The sequence below is a fragment of the Suillus discolor genome (genome assembly GCF_016758755.1).
Source record: "Suillus discolor strain FC423 chromosome Unknown F5147scaffold_174, whole genome shotgun sequence".
Taxonomy (NCBI): domain Eukaryota; kingdom Fungi; phylum Basidiomycota; class Agaricomycetes; order Boletales; family Suillaceae; genus Suillus; species Suillus discolor.
Genome location: NW_024541421.1, coordinates 2,893 through 19,786, shown reverse-complemented (window position 1 = coordinate 19,786; position 16,894 = coordinate 2,893). Strand labels below are relative to the sequence as shown.

General features: G+C 37.7%; 1 protein-coding gene and 1 pseudogene across 2 annotated transcripts; one reads left to right on the top strand and one right to left on the bottom strand.

Annotated features, from left to right (window-relative positions):
* Nucleotides 1-204: 204 nt before the first annotated feature.
* On the bottom strand, nucleotides 205-579 carry F5147DRAFT_589035 (uncharacterized protein; the record flags this gene model as incomplete). Its single annotated transcript, XM_041432129.1, is given in 2 exon segments — nucleotides 205-428; nucleotides 447-579. Coding segments are annotated over 2 exon segments (357 nt in total), but the record flags the coding sequence as incomplete, so codon positions are not given.
* Nucleotides 580-6,226: 5,647 nt separating this feature from the next.
* On the top strand, nucleotides 6,227-6,296 carry F5147DRAFT_t133 (annotated as a pseudogene). The gene has a single exon. The product of its transcript is annotated as a tRNA-OTHER (tRNA).
* The last annotated feature ends 10,598 nt before the right edge of the window (nucleotides 6,297-16,894 follow it).

Genomic DNA, 16,894 nt, shown 5'->3' with positions numbered 1-16,894 from the left:
TAATTCTGAGTAGGTTTTGATCTGCATCTGGCTTAGGGTTCAGAATAAAACCATACAGGCAAATAATAGCAAGCTTTTTAGCCAGGAAGTCCTGAGGGTCTTATATACTAGCTGCTTTTTAGCTAGTCACATGACATTGCTTTTTAGCCAGCTAAGAAGTCGCTAAAAACTCCATCTAATTAGCTAGCGCAAAAAAGACACTAGCTAAGGCCATTCTGTTGGCCACTTGTCATCACCACTATCAAGCACCTGTATCTCCTCAACCCTACCCTCATCCTTATTCTTCCCTGTGCCATCAGGAGCCAAGTCAACTAACACCACAAGGAACCCATCAGCAATCAAGTCTATCTCAGGTTCCACATTATATTCAATGTTGTCGAGTGTTGTGGAACTCTTCTGCATATCATCCAACCAAGTACCAGCCTCATCTTATTAAATCTCTTCACATTCATCACAGCTATTGGTTGACAGTAAGCTGTTAATTTCATTGTGTTCCCATTTGCCCTCTTTCAAATTTGACCCAAATATTTGTGCATTAAGATCATATAAATTAATGGTCAGATGCTCTGGATATTTTGACTATGCTCTTGTGAGCAAGGAACTGAAAATGGTAGTGGGTACTTACAGCAGGATCGTACATATACCACTGTTGGATCTGTATTATATCCACTAAGGTACAGACATCTTGACTATTTTGCAGCACAGAGTTTATGTGCATAAACACAGACATTGTATGCTCTTCTGGCATTGAAATCAGAAAGGCTAGTGGTGTAAGTTCTTCTGAAATATTGTACTACAAACATAGCATGGAATATGATATTGTCAGCATTGTGATGATAACTAGTCAATACTATGTCAGTAGAAGCTAGTTAGTGGGTGGACTCACAAAAGAAAGTGCTTGTGCTAGTGAGTGTGGGCTGAAATGCCAGGTGCACCAAATGAAATACGAGTCAAACTGTGCTATGGGAGTGCTTGGAATGATACAGTAGTAGTGCACTGTAGGAAGCTAAGTTACAAAAACCAGAAACAGATGCATATGCCTCACTAAACATGCTTCTGTTATGATTAAAGTATGCCCCCATTTATTCTTACATTACTGGACAATGGTCTATGACCGTCTCTACTAAGGAATGTCGGATCACCTTCCAGTACCTTACTCATATGATCGCTAAAGCTTCTTATTGCGCTAGCAACCTGCTATCATGCATAGTCCATATCTTGATAAAGGACTCTTGTCTCTTATCTTTGTTCCTATCTTGATATGCACTTTATGCCTACCTTTCTTAGCCTGGTCTGTGCGCTCCATATGGACTATTTAAGCACAGTAGTTACTGCTTGTATTCCTCACTTTAATCTACTGGGTTTTACTTGGAAACTAGTCCTTCAGTAAGGTCTCCAACCTTACTGTCTTGAACCACTATTCTAAGGCAGCCAGTGACACTGTCCTTAGCCAGAAACCTTCACCCTATATTCATAGGCAGACACCACTTTACACTTTGACTTGACCATTCAGTCATTGTAAAGAAGAACGACCCCAGTCATAACAGCTTCCACAAGGCAGAGCCAAAGTGCTTATGAAGAGAGTATGTAGATATATGTAACTTGGTGGGCAATGACATGAATGAAGACCACTGTATCATAAGTGCATGAATTCACTGGATTCTGAGCTTTCATATTTTTTTACTTGCATCAGGAAATGTCAGGGTGTAATTGCATAGAATAAAAATATTACCATTGGCAGGTTTGAAACCTGCAAAGTACAAGAGAAACAGATTTTGACTCTGATGATAACTTGACTAAGGCTAATGAAGATCTATGTCTGAGATACTGTCTATGAGCAGATATTCAAGGCATGTTCTTATGGAAAAAATGCGACATTCAACAGGTTTCAAACCTGTTGCATTCCAATAGAAACAGATGTTGATTCTGTTGGGACAACCACTTGGCTAAACACAGCTCTGATGAGCTTGTAAGCAAATTGACCATGAGCATGTGTCAAGGTGTGGTTTCATAAATAAAAAAAGAATTCTATCATTGGCAGGTTTGAAACCTGCATAGTCCAAGAGAAACAGATTTTGACTCTGATAATTTCATCTTTAGCAGGTTTTGAACCCACATGCACAGATTTGAAACAGATTTGGATTCTGTTGCAGCAACTGTTTGACTAACACCGATTAGATCCATCTTGAAAGAAAACATTCGGAAGTGAATCTGCAAGGCGAGTCTACTGTTCCCTGTCACTCGCAATGTTTTTCCTCAGCTGAACAGATAAATTGAATACAAAAAGCAAGAGGAGAGCAACATGATGATGAAAGGTCTCAAATACAGTGCACTTCAACCTTATACATAAGTGAATAATGGCTGGATGGCTCTTTTGAATCTCAGCCTTGAAAAATGTGTATTCTTTCTCATTCTCCAGGACATTAGGATCGAACTTGAAAGTTTGATGTGTAATCTGCTCTTCTTCTTCAACCAAGTCCAAGACCTTTGGATAAAATTAAATTGCTCTTGTACTTATTATTCCGAGTTTGCATCAAGACTTTGGTTATATTGAACTTTTAGAGTTTAGTCTACAAGAAAATTAGGTGAGGTGAGGTGAGGTGAGATGGAAAACACATTTGCACCGCATGACAGTGAGGTGAAAGCTATAGAAACCCCAAAGCATTATTTGAGCCCATTCACAAGTGAATCCTCAAGGTACATTTATCTGCATTTTGTCAGTTCTAACATTAATTTCTAACATCCTCCTTGAGTCCAATCATATGTGATCCTTCCATTGTCAGTTGTCATTCATGACCCAGTTGTTAATCCAAAAGACGTCACAAACATCATTGGCCCACTGTGGTGGTCTGTCATCAGCACTTTTTCAGAGCAATTGCTAGATAAACAGGCTTAAGAATCAATTATGGTGATCATGCTATTGAAAGAACTGCCTTGAGGATTCACTTGTGAATGGGTCCATTGGAAGTGCATCTCACTGGTCTTAGCCAAACAGTTGATACGACAGAATCTAAATTTGTCTGCGTAGGTTCAAAACCTGCTAAAGATGTCATTTTCAAATGATCACCAGAGTCAAAATCTGTTTCTCTTGGAATGCGCGGGTTTGAAACCTGCCAATGATAAAATTTGTTTTCTATGAAAACGCATCTTGACAATTGTCTCATGAGTGATTTTCTCAAAAACTGATCTCAACTGATGTTAGCCATGTCATTGCCACAATAGATTCAAAATATGTTTCCATTGAAATCTACAGGTTTGAAACCTGTTGAGTGATGCATTTTTTGTATTAGAACATGAACATGTCTTGAATATCTGCTCATAGACAGCATCTCAAATGTTGATCTTCATTGGTCTTAGTCGAGTTGTCACCAGAGTCAAAATCTGTTTCTCTTAAACTATGCAGGTTTGAAACCTACTAATGATAACATTTTATTTTTATTCTAAACCAAAAACCCAAAAATCTCAGATCCAACGCTTTGGCATTGGACACTGTTTCTCACTCTCAGAATTTTGACCTCACACCCATCAGGATCTGACTGCTGCAAGAAAGCGAACTGAGTGGAGGGATACTATGAAGTGTACAGAGTGAGGATATGAGAGCCAACAATATGAATGTTAGCATATTCAATCGAGCATGTTGCAATATGAAAAAAAGTGTGTCATCTGATGGGTTTTAATGGATGTGGCTAAGACCATCTTTAAATGTAGTTTTTGAGAAAACTATCTATGAGAAAATGTTATGATCTGCACGGATTCAAGATAAACAGATTTTGACTCTGGTGGAAACTTGACCTAAGACTAATGAAGATCAGTGTCTGAGAGAGTGTCTACGATTCAATATTCAAGACATCATCTTCTAATAGAAAAAATGCAGCATTCAATGGATTTCAAACCATCAAGGTGCATTTTCATAAAATAAAATAAATGTTATCATTGGGAGGTTTCAAACCTGCACAATCTGAAGAGAAACAGATTTTGACTCTAATGATCACTTGCAATTTTATCTTTAGCAGGTTTTGAACCTACAGAAACAGATTTAGATTCTGTTGTATCAACTACTCAGCTAAGACCAGTTGGATACACTCCCAATGAATTCATTCATAAGTGAATCCCAGGTGGTTGCCAGAGTCAAAATATATTTCTCTTAAACTAAGCAGGTCTGTAATCTGTATGATGATGTGTATTGAAAGAACTGACAAATTGCAAATAAATGTGCATTGAGAATTCACTTTTGAATGAGTTCATTGGAAGTGCATTCAACTGGTCTTAGCCAAGCAGTTGATACAACAGAATCTAAATCTGTCTGTGTGGGTTCAAAATATGCTAAAGATGAAATTGCAAGTGATCACCAGACTCAAAATCTGTTTCTCTTGAACCATGACAGGTTTGAAACCTGTCAATGATAAATTCTTTTTTTTAATAAAAATATGCATTGACATTATTTCTTCATGGAGTTTGAAATCTGTTGAATGTTGCATTTTTGCTATTAGAACATGTCTTAAATATCTGCTCATGGACAGCATCTCAGACATTGATCTTGATAAGGAGATGTCAAGGTGTGATTTCATGGAACAAAAATGTTGTTAGTGGCAGGTTTCAAACCTTGCACAGTTCAAGAGAAACAGATTTTGAATCTGGTAATGACTTGACCAAGATCATTGAAGATCAATGTCTGAGATACTGTCTATGATCAAATATTCAAGACATGTTCTTATATGAAAAAATGTGACGTCCCGCAAGTTTCAAACTTGTTGCGCTCCAATGGAAACATATTTCAATTTGTGATCACAGCCACTTGACCAAACACAACTGTGATTGGCTTGCAAGCAAACCGACCATGAGCAAATTTTAAGGTGTGTTTTCATGGAAAATGAATTGTACCACCAGCAGGTTTCAAACCTGCACAGGTCCAAGAGAAACAGATTTTGACTCTGGTAATCACTTGGCAAATTGATCTTCAGCAGTTTTTGAACCCACACAGACAGATTTAGATTCTGTTGTATTTAACTGCTTGGCTAACACCAGTTAGATGCACTCCTAATAAATACATTCAGAAGTGATTCCTTTTTATCCTGCTCAAACCTGCCTCTGATTAGCTGACAAGCTGACTGACCATAAGCATATGTCAAGGTGTGCTTTCATAGAATAAAAATAAAAATAAAAGACAGGTTTCAAACCTGCTGCTGTTCAAAGTGAAAACTGACAATGGAAGGATCATACAGTGTGTTTTTGACACAGAGTTCAATATATGACCAAAGTCTTGATGCAAACTCAGAAGGATAAGTACAAGAACAATATAATTCTTTCCAAAGGTCTTGACTTGGTTGAAGAAGAAGAAGAAGAAGAAGAGCAGATTACCACACCAAACTTTCAAGTTTGATCCTAATAACCTGGGGAATGAGGAAAAATACAAATCTAATCTATCAAGGCTGAGATTCTTTATTGTGCTTATTCAACAAGTGGTTGCCAGAGTCAAAATATATTTCTCTTGAACTAAGCAGGTTTGTAATTTGTATAACGATGTGTCTTTTGCATTAACTCGTGATTCATCAAGTTCCACCATTTTGGATTTCATAGAATAAAAATATTGATGTTGGCAGGTTTCAAACCTGCACAGCTGAAGAGAAACAGATTTTAAATCTGATGACATTCAACAAGTTTCAAACTTATTGCACTCCGATGGAAACAGATTTTGATTCTGTTATGACAGCCACTTAGCTAAATACAACTGTGATCAGCTTGCAAGCAAACCAACCATGAGCAAATTTCAAGGTGTGTTTTCATAGAAAATGAATTTTATCACTGGCAGGTCTCAAACCTGCACAGTCCAAGAGAAACAGATTTTGACTCTCATGATCACTTGGCAAATACATCTTTAGCAGGTTTTGAACCCACACAAACAGATTTAGATTCTGTTGTATCAACTGCTTGGCTAAGACCAGTTGGATTGTCAAAATGGGAATAAGACCAAGAAAATTTGGATTGGACCAATGGTAAGAATACAACGTGCAGGGGACATGAGTCAAGAAAGGGAAGCCACATGTGTGGCATGAGTCATAATAAGATGTGTTTTTTATAAACACAAAATGACATCACTGTTGGCGGATTTCAAACATGCACAGTCTGATGGAAACTGATTTTGACTCTGTTGACCACTTGACTAAGACCAGTAAAGATCTGTGTCTGAGGAACTATTCATGGGCATTATTAGGAGTGTGTCTCACTGATCTTAGCCAAGCGGTTAATGGAAACAGAATATAAATCTGTCTGCGCAGGTTCAAAACCTGCTGAAGATGGATTTGCCATCTGATCCCCAGAGTCAAAATCTGTTTCTCTTGGACTGCGCAGGTTTGAAACCTACCAGTGATACAATTCATTTTCTATGAAAACACACCTTGAAATGTGCTCATGGTCGGTTTGCTTGCAAGCCAATCACAGTTGTGTTTAGCCAAATGGCTGTGATCACAGAATCAAAATCTGTTTCCATCGGAGCGCAACAAGTTTGAAACTTGTGGGATGTCACATTTTTTCTGTAAGAACATATTTTAAATATTTGCTCATAGATGGTATCTCAGATATTGATCTTTATTGATCTTGGTCAAGTTGTCGCCAGATTCAAAATCTGTTTCTCTTGAACTGTGCAGGTTTGAAACCTGCCACTAACAACATTTTTGTTCTATGAAATCACACCTTGACATTTCCTTATCAAAATCAATGTCTGAGATGCTGTCCATGAGCAGATATTTAAGACATGTTCTAATAGCAAAAATGCACCATTCAACACATTTCAAACTCCATGAGGAAATGTCAAGACATATTTTTGTAGAAAAAAAGAATTTATCATTGACAGGTTTCAAACCTGTCATGGTTCAAGAGAAACAGATTTTGAGTCTGGTGATCACTTGCAATTTCATCTTTAGCATATTTTGAACCCACACAGACAGATTTAGATTCTGTTGTATCAACTGCTTGGCTAAGACTAGTTGAATGTACTTCCAATGAACTCGTTCAAAAGTGAATTCTCATGGCACATTTATTTGCATTTTGTCAGTTCTTTCAATACACATCATCATACAGATTACAGACCTGCTTAGTTTAAGAGAAATATATTTTGACTCTGGCAACCACTTGAATAAGCACAATAAAGAATCTCAGCCTTGATAAATTTGTATTTTTTCTCCTTCCCCAGGTCATTAGGATCAAACTTGAAGGTTTGATGTGTAACTTGCTCTTCTTTCTCTTCAACCAAGTCAAGACCTTTGAAAAGAATTGGATTGTTCTTTTACTTATCCCTCCAAGTTTGCATCAAGACTTTGGTCATGAATCAAAATAGTGTTGTTAGGTTTTTTATTTGTTATGTGCATGGGAAGGTCTGAATTTGCCATACTGGTGCAGGAAGGCAGGGGTCTGAGTGAGGATAATGAATCGTGAAAAGTCAGCTAATGCTCAAAGGGATCTGTGATCGACAAAGATAGACCTTCTGAGCGTGTAGAGTTTAAAAAGTATACAGACCAAAGGATCTGAAAGGGAACACTAATCCAGACCACAAAAGAGTGAAGTTTACAATAAAAGTGGATTCTGAAGGAATCAAACCACACACTTAAAAGCTGAACAACATATGAGTAAAAGTAATATACCTCAAACATTTGCTCATAGATGGTTGTCTCAAAAACTCATTATAACCAGTCTTAGCCAAGTGGTTGTTGCAACAGAATTGAAGTCTGTTTCTCTTGAACTGTGCATGCTTGAAATATGCTGAGTGATACATGTTTTTGACCTGCTCGGTACAGGAAAATCAGATTTTGACTTTGATAACTCCTGAACTAGCAACAATGAAGATCAAAGTCTGAGAAACTGTCCATGAGCAAATATTCAATTGAGCATGTTGCAGCATGAAAAAGAAATGCATCATTTGACTGATTGCAAATCTGTAGGCTTTGATTGAAACATATTTTGAATCTATTGTGGCAATGATATGGAAAAGAGTATTTATGATGTGTTTTGGAGAAAACTATCCATGAGAAAATATCAGATTGTAATTGCATAGAATAAAAATATAATCATCAGCAGGTTTCAAATCTGCAAAGTCCAAGAGACACAGATTTTAACTCTGGTGACAACTTGACTGAGACCAATGAAAATCGATGTCTGAGATACTGTCTTTGAGAAAATGTTCAAGACATGTTCTCATAGAAAAAATGTGACATTCAATGGGTTTCAAACCTGTTGCATTCCAATAGAAACAGATTTTGATTCTGTTATGACAACCACTCGGTGTTATGACTGGGGTCATTCTTCTTCACTAAGACCGAATGGTCTCTTTTAGCAAAGCAGTGTTCTTCCTATGAGTATAGGTTCAGAGTATTCGACTAAGGACAGTGACGCTGACTGCCTTAGAATAGTGTTTCAAGACTACTAAGGTAGATCCCTTAGTAGAGCGGATGCTCCAGGTAAAACCTAGTAGATTAAAGTGAGGAAACAACATGATAACTACTGTGCTTAAATAGTCCATATGGAGCACATAGACCAAGCCGAGAATGGTAGGTATACAAGTACATATCAGGGACATCGAGAGATAAGGGCTGTGCATAAAAGATGGAAGGGCAATAAAGGCTATGCATAGGAACGATATCGGTTGCCAACACGATAAGAGATCTTGGTGATGAGATGGACGATATATTGGAAGGTGATTGGTCTCTGTATAGTAGTAACAGACAGTGACCATTGTCCGGTGATAGGAGAATAAATGGGGGTGTACTTTGACCATAACACTTGGCCAAATACAACTTTGATCAGCTTGCAAGCAAACTGACCATCAGCATATTTCAAGATGTAATTTCATATTAAAAAAATGTCACAACTGGCAGGTTTGAAACCTGCATGGTCCAAGAGAAACAGATTTTGACTCTGGTGATCACTTGACAATAACATCTTTAGCAGGTTTTGAACCCACACAGACAGATTTAGATTCTGTTGTATTAACTGCTTGGCTAAGACCAGTTAGATGCATCCCTAATGGACCCATTCATAAGTGAATCCTCAAGGCATATTTATCTGCATTCTGTCAGTTCTTTTAATAATATGGTCGCCGTGATTTTTTTTCTTCTAATTCTACTCTTATCGCAAAAGACATCAGACTTCTTCTGGGCCGACCTATTTATCCAGCAATTGCTCCAAAAATGTATGGATGGCAGACCACCATGGTGGGCTGATGATGTAATGTTAGAACTGACAAAATGCAGATAAACGTACCTTGAGGATTCACTTCTGAATGAATTCATTGGGAGTGCATCCAACTGGTCTTAGCTGAGCAGTTGATACAACAGAATCTAGATCTGTTTTTGTGGGTTCAAAACCTGCTAAAGATAAAATTGCAAGTGATCATCAGAGTCAAAATCTGTTTCACTTGGATGGTGCAGGTTTGAAACCTGCCAACAATAACATTTTTGTTTTATGAGAATGCACCTTGACAGTTTGAAATCCATTGAATGCTTCATTTTTTGGTTTTTCTTGCAAGAAAGTCATAATGCCACCCAGAAAATTGAGGCCTTCTGATTCATTTTAAGATTCATGTGGGAAATGTGAAGGTGTGATTTCATAGAATAAAAATAACAATGTGGTCATCGGTAGGTGTCAAACCTGCACAGTTCAAGAGAAACAGATTGTGACTCTGGTGACAACTCGACTAAGACCAATGAAGATCAACATTTGAGATGCTGTCTATGAGCATATATTCAAGACATGTTCATGTTCTAATACAAACAATGCATCAAGCAACAGGTTTCAAACCGACACATTCCAAGAGAAACAGATTCTGACTCTGGTGATCACTCGACAATGTCATCTTTAGCAGGTTTTGAACCCACACAGACAGATTTAGATTCTGTCATATCAACTGCTTGGCTAAGACCAGTGAGATGCACTTCCAATTGATCCATTCACAAGTGAATCCTCAAGACAGTTCTTTCAATAGTGTGATTACCATAATTGATTCTTAGGCCTGTTGCTCTGAAAAAGTGCTAATGGCAGACCACCACAGTGGGCCAATGATGTTTGTGATTTCTTTTGGATTAACAACTGGCTCATGAATGACAACTGACAATGAAAGGATCACATATAATTGGACTCAAGGAGGATGTTGGAAATTAATATTAGAACTGACAAAATGCAGATAAATGCACCCTGAGGATTCACTTCTGAACGAATTCATTGCAAGTGCCTTCAACTGGTCTTAGCTGAGCAGTTAATATGACAGAATCTAAATCTGTCTGTGTGGGTTCAAAACCTGCAAAAGATGAAATTGTCAAGTAATCACCAGAGTCACAATCTGTTTCTCTTGGACTGTGCAGGTTTGAAACCTGCCAATGATAACATTTTTATTTTATTAAATCAGACTTTGACATTTCCTCATGAATGATATATGTTTTTTCCTGAGAGAACACACCTTGACATTGACTCATGTCTACTTTCACATTGCAGCTTACGCTCCCAAACATCTGCTTTATGTGGTGTTTGTGGATGCACTTTTCTGTGTCCAAGAACATCTTTGGGCTCCATGTGGCATGGCTTCACATCCTGAGCACAAATGAGAATTCCTGAGAGGAATATCCAGAAGCAAGAAGCATGCATCACCTCATCTAATTTGCTCATAGACTAAACTCTTGGTTAGCCTCATGCCTCAGCTATTAGCTGGCAAAAAAAATTGTTATAGAGACTCATATCTTTGTAGGCTCATAGGATCCATATTTACAACTCACTTTCAGGCTCAGTTCATGCATCATTATCCTCCTAACAGATTTTGACTTTGTTGCAATGTCTACTTGGCTAAGACCAGTGAGATGGAGCTCTCAGGAAAGTATGCATGAGTCAATGTCAAGGTGTGATTTCATAGAATAAAAATGTTATCATTGGTAGATTCATTGACATGTTTTTAAACCCGCACAGTCCAAGACAAACAGATTTTGACTCTGGTAATCATTTGGCAATTTGATCTTTAGTAGGTTTTGAACCCACACAGACAGATTTAGATTCTGTTGTATCAACTGCTTAGCTAAGACCGGTGAAATTCACCGCCAATGAACTCATTCAGAAGTAAATTCTTAAGGCACATTTATTCTTTCAATAGCATGGTCATTGTTGATTCTTTTATTTTGCTTTTTTTCTTAAAAAATTACCAGAGGCAAATGTGAGTATCCTTGACGCAAAGTTCAATATATGACCAAAGTCTTGATGCAAACTCAGAATGATAAGTGCAAGAGCAATTTAATTCTCTCCAAAGGTCTTGACTTAGTTGAAGAAGAAGAGCAGATCACACATCAAACTTTCAAGTTTGATCTTAATGATCTGGGGAATGAGAAAGAATACACATCTTTCAAGGCCGAGATTCAAAAGAGCCATCTGGCTATCATTCACTTATGTATAAGGTTGAAGTGCACTGTATTTGAGACCTTTCATCATCATGTTGTTCTCCTCTCACTTTTTGAAAGTGCTGTATTGCAGTCTGTATTCAATTCATCTGTTCAGCTGAGGGAAAACATTGCAAGTGACAGGGAACAGTAGACTTGCCTCGCAGATTCACTTCTGAATGCTTTCTTTAAAGATGGATCTAACTGCTGTTGGTCAAACAGTTGCTACAACAGAATCCAAATCTGTTTCAAATCTGTGTGTGTGGGTTCAAAACCTGCTAAAGATGAAATTGCCAGTGATTATCAGAGTCAAAATCTGTTTCTCTTGGACTGTGCAGGTTTGAAACCTGCCAATGATAAAATTCATTTTTTATGAAACTGCATCTTGAGACATGCTCATCAAAGTTGTGTTTAGCCAAGGGGTTGTCCTGACAGAATCAAAATCTGTTTCTATTGAAATACAACAAGTTTGAAACCTGTTGAATGTTGCATTTTTTCCATAAGAACGTGTCTTAAATATATGCTCATAGACAGTATCTCAGACATAGATCTTTATTAGCCTTAGTCAAGTTATCATCAGAGTCAAAATATGTTTCTCTTGTACTTTGCAGGTTTCAAACCTGCCAATAGTAATATTTTTATTCTATGCAATTACACCCTGACATTTCCTGATGTAAGTACAAAATATGAAAGCTCAGCATCCAGTGAATTTACGCACTCATAATACAGTAGTCTCCATCCATGTCATTGCTCACCAAGTTACATATATTTACATACTCTCTTCATAAGCACTTTGGCTCTGCCTTGTGGAAGCATGTTCAGTGAGGCATATGCACCTCTGTTTCTGGTTTCTGTAACTTAGCTTCCTACAGTGTACTACCACTATATCGTTCCACACACTCCCATAGCATGGTGTGACTCATATTGTATTCAGCGCACACTCACTAGCATAAGCACTTTTGCTGTACGTCAGTGTGTGCACCTTTGGCTCAATCACTTATCCATTGTCTGTCTATTCCATGTATTTTTTAGGTTTATCAGTGCATATTTCTATTCTATTTCTGTGTATTCTGACAACATCTCTAGTGCTATGTGCAAACATATTGTATCTTTATGTTATGGACCTTTACTTACAAATCTGCTTCCATTGGATTTGTCACAACATAATTAAAGTCTGTTTCTCCTGGACTATGCATGTTCAAAACCTGCTGAATGATACATGTTTTGTCTGTTAGAACAAACCTTGACATTGACTCATATGCACTTTTCTGAGAGTTTCATCTCATTGGTCAGAGACAAGTAGTTGTTGCAACAGAGTCAAAATCTATTTCTTTCAAACAATTTTATCCTACTCCATGAGTGTCTGGAATCCATAGACAAAAACTGTAGCAATGAAAATGAGGCAGATAAGTAATGTGTAATAAGGGCATGCTGCATGTTACATAGAATACTATACTTTCCTTCCCTCAGATGCTACCTTTGTGTTGTGGAGTCACCTTAGATGTTGGACCGGGGCTCCCAAGGCGTAGACAGAGAGAAGTCACATGAATGAGAAGCAGTCAGTCCCTCAGCGATCTCCATAGCTTAGTCAGTGACATGAGCATGCAGCTAGCTCTGTTCGTAGTGTAGCACATCATCATCCACATACCATCGCTTAAAGTTCAATAATTGTATCATTACACAAAAACAGAGCAGTAAGAACATGTCTTGAATATTTACTCACAGACAGTATCGCAGACCATGATCTTCATTGATCTTGGTCAAGTTGTCGCCAGATTCAAAATCTGTTTCTCTTGAACTGTGCAGGTTTGAAACCTGCCAATAACAACATTTTTGTTCTATGAAATCACACCTTGACATTTCCTTATCAAGATCAATGTCTGAGATGCTGTCTGTGAGCAGATATTTAAGACATGTTCTGATAGCAAAAATGCACCATTCAACGGATTTCAAACTCCATGAGGAAATGTCAAGGCATATTTTCATAGAAAATAAAATTTATCATCGATAGGTTTCAAACCTGTCATGATTCAAGAGAAACAGATTTTGAGTCTGGCTATCACTTGCGATTTCATCTTTAGCAAGTTTTGAACCTGCACAAACAGATTTAGACTCTGTTCTATTAACTGCTTGGCTAAGACTAGTTGAATGCACTTCCAATTAACTCATTCAAAAGTGAATCCTCATGGCACATTTATTTGCATTTTGTCAGTTTTTTCAATACACATCATTATGAACCTGCTTAGTTTAAGAGAAATATATTTTGACTCTGGCAACCACTTGAATAAGCACAATAAAAATATCAGCCTTGACAAATTTGTATTTTTTTCTCCTTCCCCGGGTCATTAGGATCAGACTTGAAGGTTTGATGTGTAATCTGCTCTTCTTTTTCTTCAACCAAGTTAAGACCTTTAGAAAGAATTGGATTGTTCTTTTACTTATCCTTCCAAGTTTGCATCAAGACTTTGGTCGTGAATCAAAATAGTGTTGTTAGGTTTTTTATTTGTTTTGTGCGTGGGAAGGTCTGAATTTGCCATACTGGTGCAGGAAGGCAGGGGGTCTGAGTGAGAATAATGAATCATGCAAAGTCAGCTAATGCTCAAAGGGATTTACGATCAACAAAGACAGACCTTCTGAGCATGTAGAGTTTAAAAAGTATATAGACCAAAGGGTCTAAAAGGGGACACTAATCCAGACCACAAAAGAGTGAAGCTTACAATAAAAGTGGATCCTGAAGAAATCAAACCACACACTTAAAGCTGAAACAACATATGAGTAAAAGTGTGAGATTTGAGACCATCACTTTGGGCCCAGACATTAAATTCTACCTCATCCAACTGGGCCTGACCCTTGCATTTGTAAATAACCACCTTGAGTCCAGCTGTGATATTTCATCTCATTACACTGGGCGCAGACATTAATTTTTAATATCCCCCTTGGATTCAACTGTGTGATTCTTTTATTATCAGTTTTCACTTATGGGCCCACTGTGATGGTCTGCCATCAGCACTTTTTCAAGAAAATTGTTAGGTAAACAAGTCTTGAAGTTAAGAGCCCCAGCAGAAGTCCATGTTTTTTGCAATAAGAGCAGTATAAAAGAATCAACAGTGATCATGCTATTGAAAGAGCTGACAAAAATGCAGATAAATGTGTCTTGAGCATTTGCTTCTGAATGGGTTCATTGGAATTGAATTCAACTGCTCTTAGCCAAGCAGTTAATATGACAGAATCCAAATCTGTCTGTGTGGGTTCAAAACCTGCTAAAGATGTCATTGTCAAGTGATCAACAGAGTCAAAATCTGTTTCTCTTAGAATGTGTGGGTTTGAAACCTGCCAATGGTAAAATTCATTTTGTATGAAAACACACTTTGATACATGTTGATGGTCGGTTTGCTTGCAAGCTGATCAAAGTTGTGTTCGGCCAAGTGGTTGTCATAACAGAATCAAAATCTGTTTATATTGGAATGCAACAGGTTTGAAACCCATTGAATGTCACATTTTTTCTATCAGAACATGCTTTGAACATTTGCTCATAGACAGTATCTCAGATATTGATCTTCATTGGTCTTTAGTCAAGTTGTCACCAGAGTTAAAATCTGTGTCTCTTGGACTTTGCAGATTTGAAACCTGCCGATGATAATATTTTTATTCTATGCAATTACATTCTGATATTTTCTCATGGATAGTTTTCCTCCAAAACCCATTATAAATGCCCTTTTCCATTTCTATGCAATTACACTGATATTTTCTCATGGATCGTTTTCTCTTTTCCATATCATTGCCATGATAAATTCAAAATATGTTTCAATCAAAGCCTACAGGTTTGCAATCAGTCAAATGATGCATTTCTTTTTCATGTTGCAATATGCTCATGGACGGTTTCTCAGACTTTGATTTTCATTGTTGCTAGTTCAGGAGTTATCAAAGTCAAAATCTGATTTTCCTGGACTAAGCAGGTCGAAAACATGTATCAACTCAGCATATTTCAAGCATGCACAGTTCAAGAGAAACAGACTTCAATTCTGTTGTGACAACCACTTGACTAAGACTGGTCACAATGAGTTTTTGAGACAACCATCCATGAGCAAATGTTTGAGGTATATGTCAATGAAAAAAAATATATAATTATATAGGTTTCAAACCTGCTTAGTCTAGGATAATCATATTTTGAATCCATTGTGGCAATAGCATAGCTAAGACCATTTAAAATGAGTTTTTAAGAAAAATATTCACAAAGAAATGTCAAGGTGTGATTTCATAGAATAAAAATATCATCATTGGCAGGTTTCAAATCTGCAAAGTCCAAGAGACACAGATTTTCACTCTGGTGAAAGGCATTAAGATCAGCCAATATTTTTTGACTTTTGAAACACACCTTGAGGATTCACTCATGGACAATTGATCAAAATTTATGCATTCAATATTAAAGATCTCATAGACCATACTAATAATCACATACAAATGGTGTTTCTTTCTATGAATCTCCCATTCATTTGGCTTAAATTTTCATTTTAGGGTCTTCACCACCCAAATGTGAAATAGCATTCCCTTCACCTCAATTTAAGGAGAATGTCATTAAAGTGAAGTATCATATCAGGAAACCCCCACATTATTTAATTGTAATGGTGCTATCACACCAATTCCCCAACACCCTTCTCTCATGCACTTTTATGCCCAATTTTCACCAATAATGTTTCTGTCACTGACACTTTTAGTTAAATACAGAGTGTATGTTTCAACTCTCACAATAATACAAAGTAGATATCTCCATAGTTGAGTATGGCAAATATATCAACACATTCATCCTTCCCTCTGATTTCAAGCACAGTGGTGTTGAACATCATCAAACTATCCTAATGTTGAATCCTGCACATGTATGCTTCCACTATTCCTGGTGGTGTCTCTCTTGAGCAGTTCCATTCTTCACAGGAGATGCTTGTCTTGCAGGACCATTTACTTTTCATTGATCTTTGTTCTCCACAGCATGTGGCATGGTCTTGGGCACACTCCCATCATCAAGTGGCAGCAAATACAGTGATTTGAGACATGTCTAATGGATCTGTGAGCCCATCAGTCATTTGCTATCCAGTACAAAAGTCCACCTGGCATAAGCTCCATCCCAAACAAGAATGAAAAGATGATGAATGTTCTCCACTGATTGCCTGAAGTCATGAAGATTGATGATGAGCCAAAAGAGGTTGATTACAGTGAGCAAAACTAAGGTGGGTCAAGTGTTAAGAACGTGCTCAAGGGTTTGGATCTGAAGGGCTTGGCTTCAGCTCATGCACTGCGTCCCTTACCTGAGTACGTGCCCCTAACTTCCGAGGGCTAAAGGACGACGTCCGGAGTCCGGAGTCTGATGCATGGGAATTCCAGTGGAATGTTTGGGAACAAGTGATAAGACTAATCCAGACGATGTCCAAACTAGAAAGGAAACAGCGGAGGACTACCTAAGGTAGAGGCAGAGGTGGTAAGTCAATAGGAGTCGA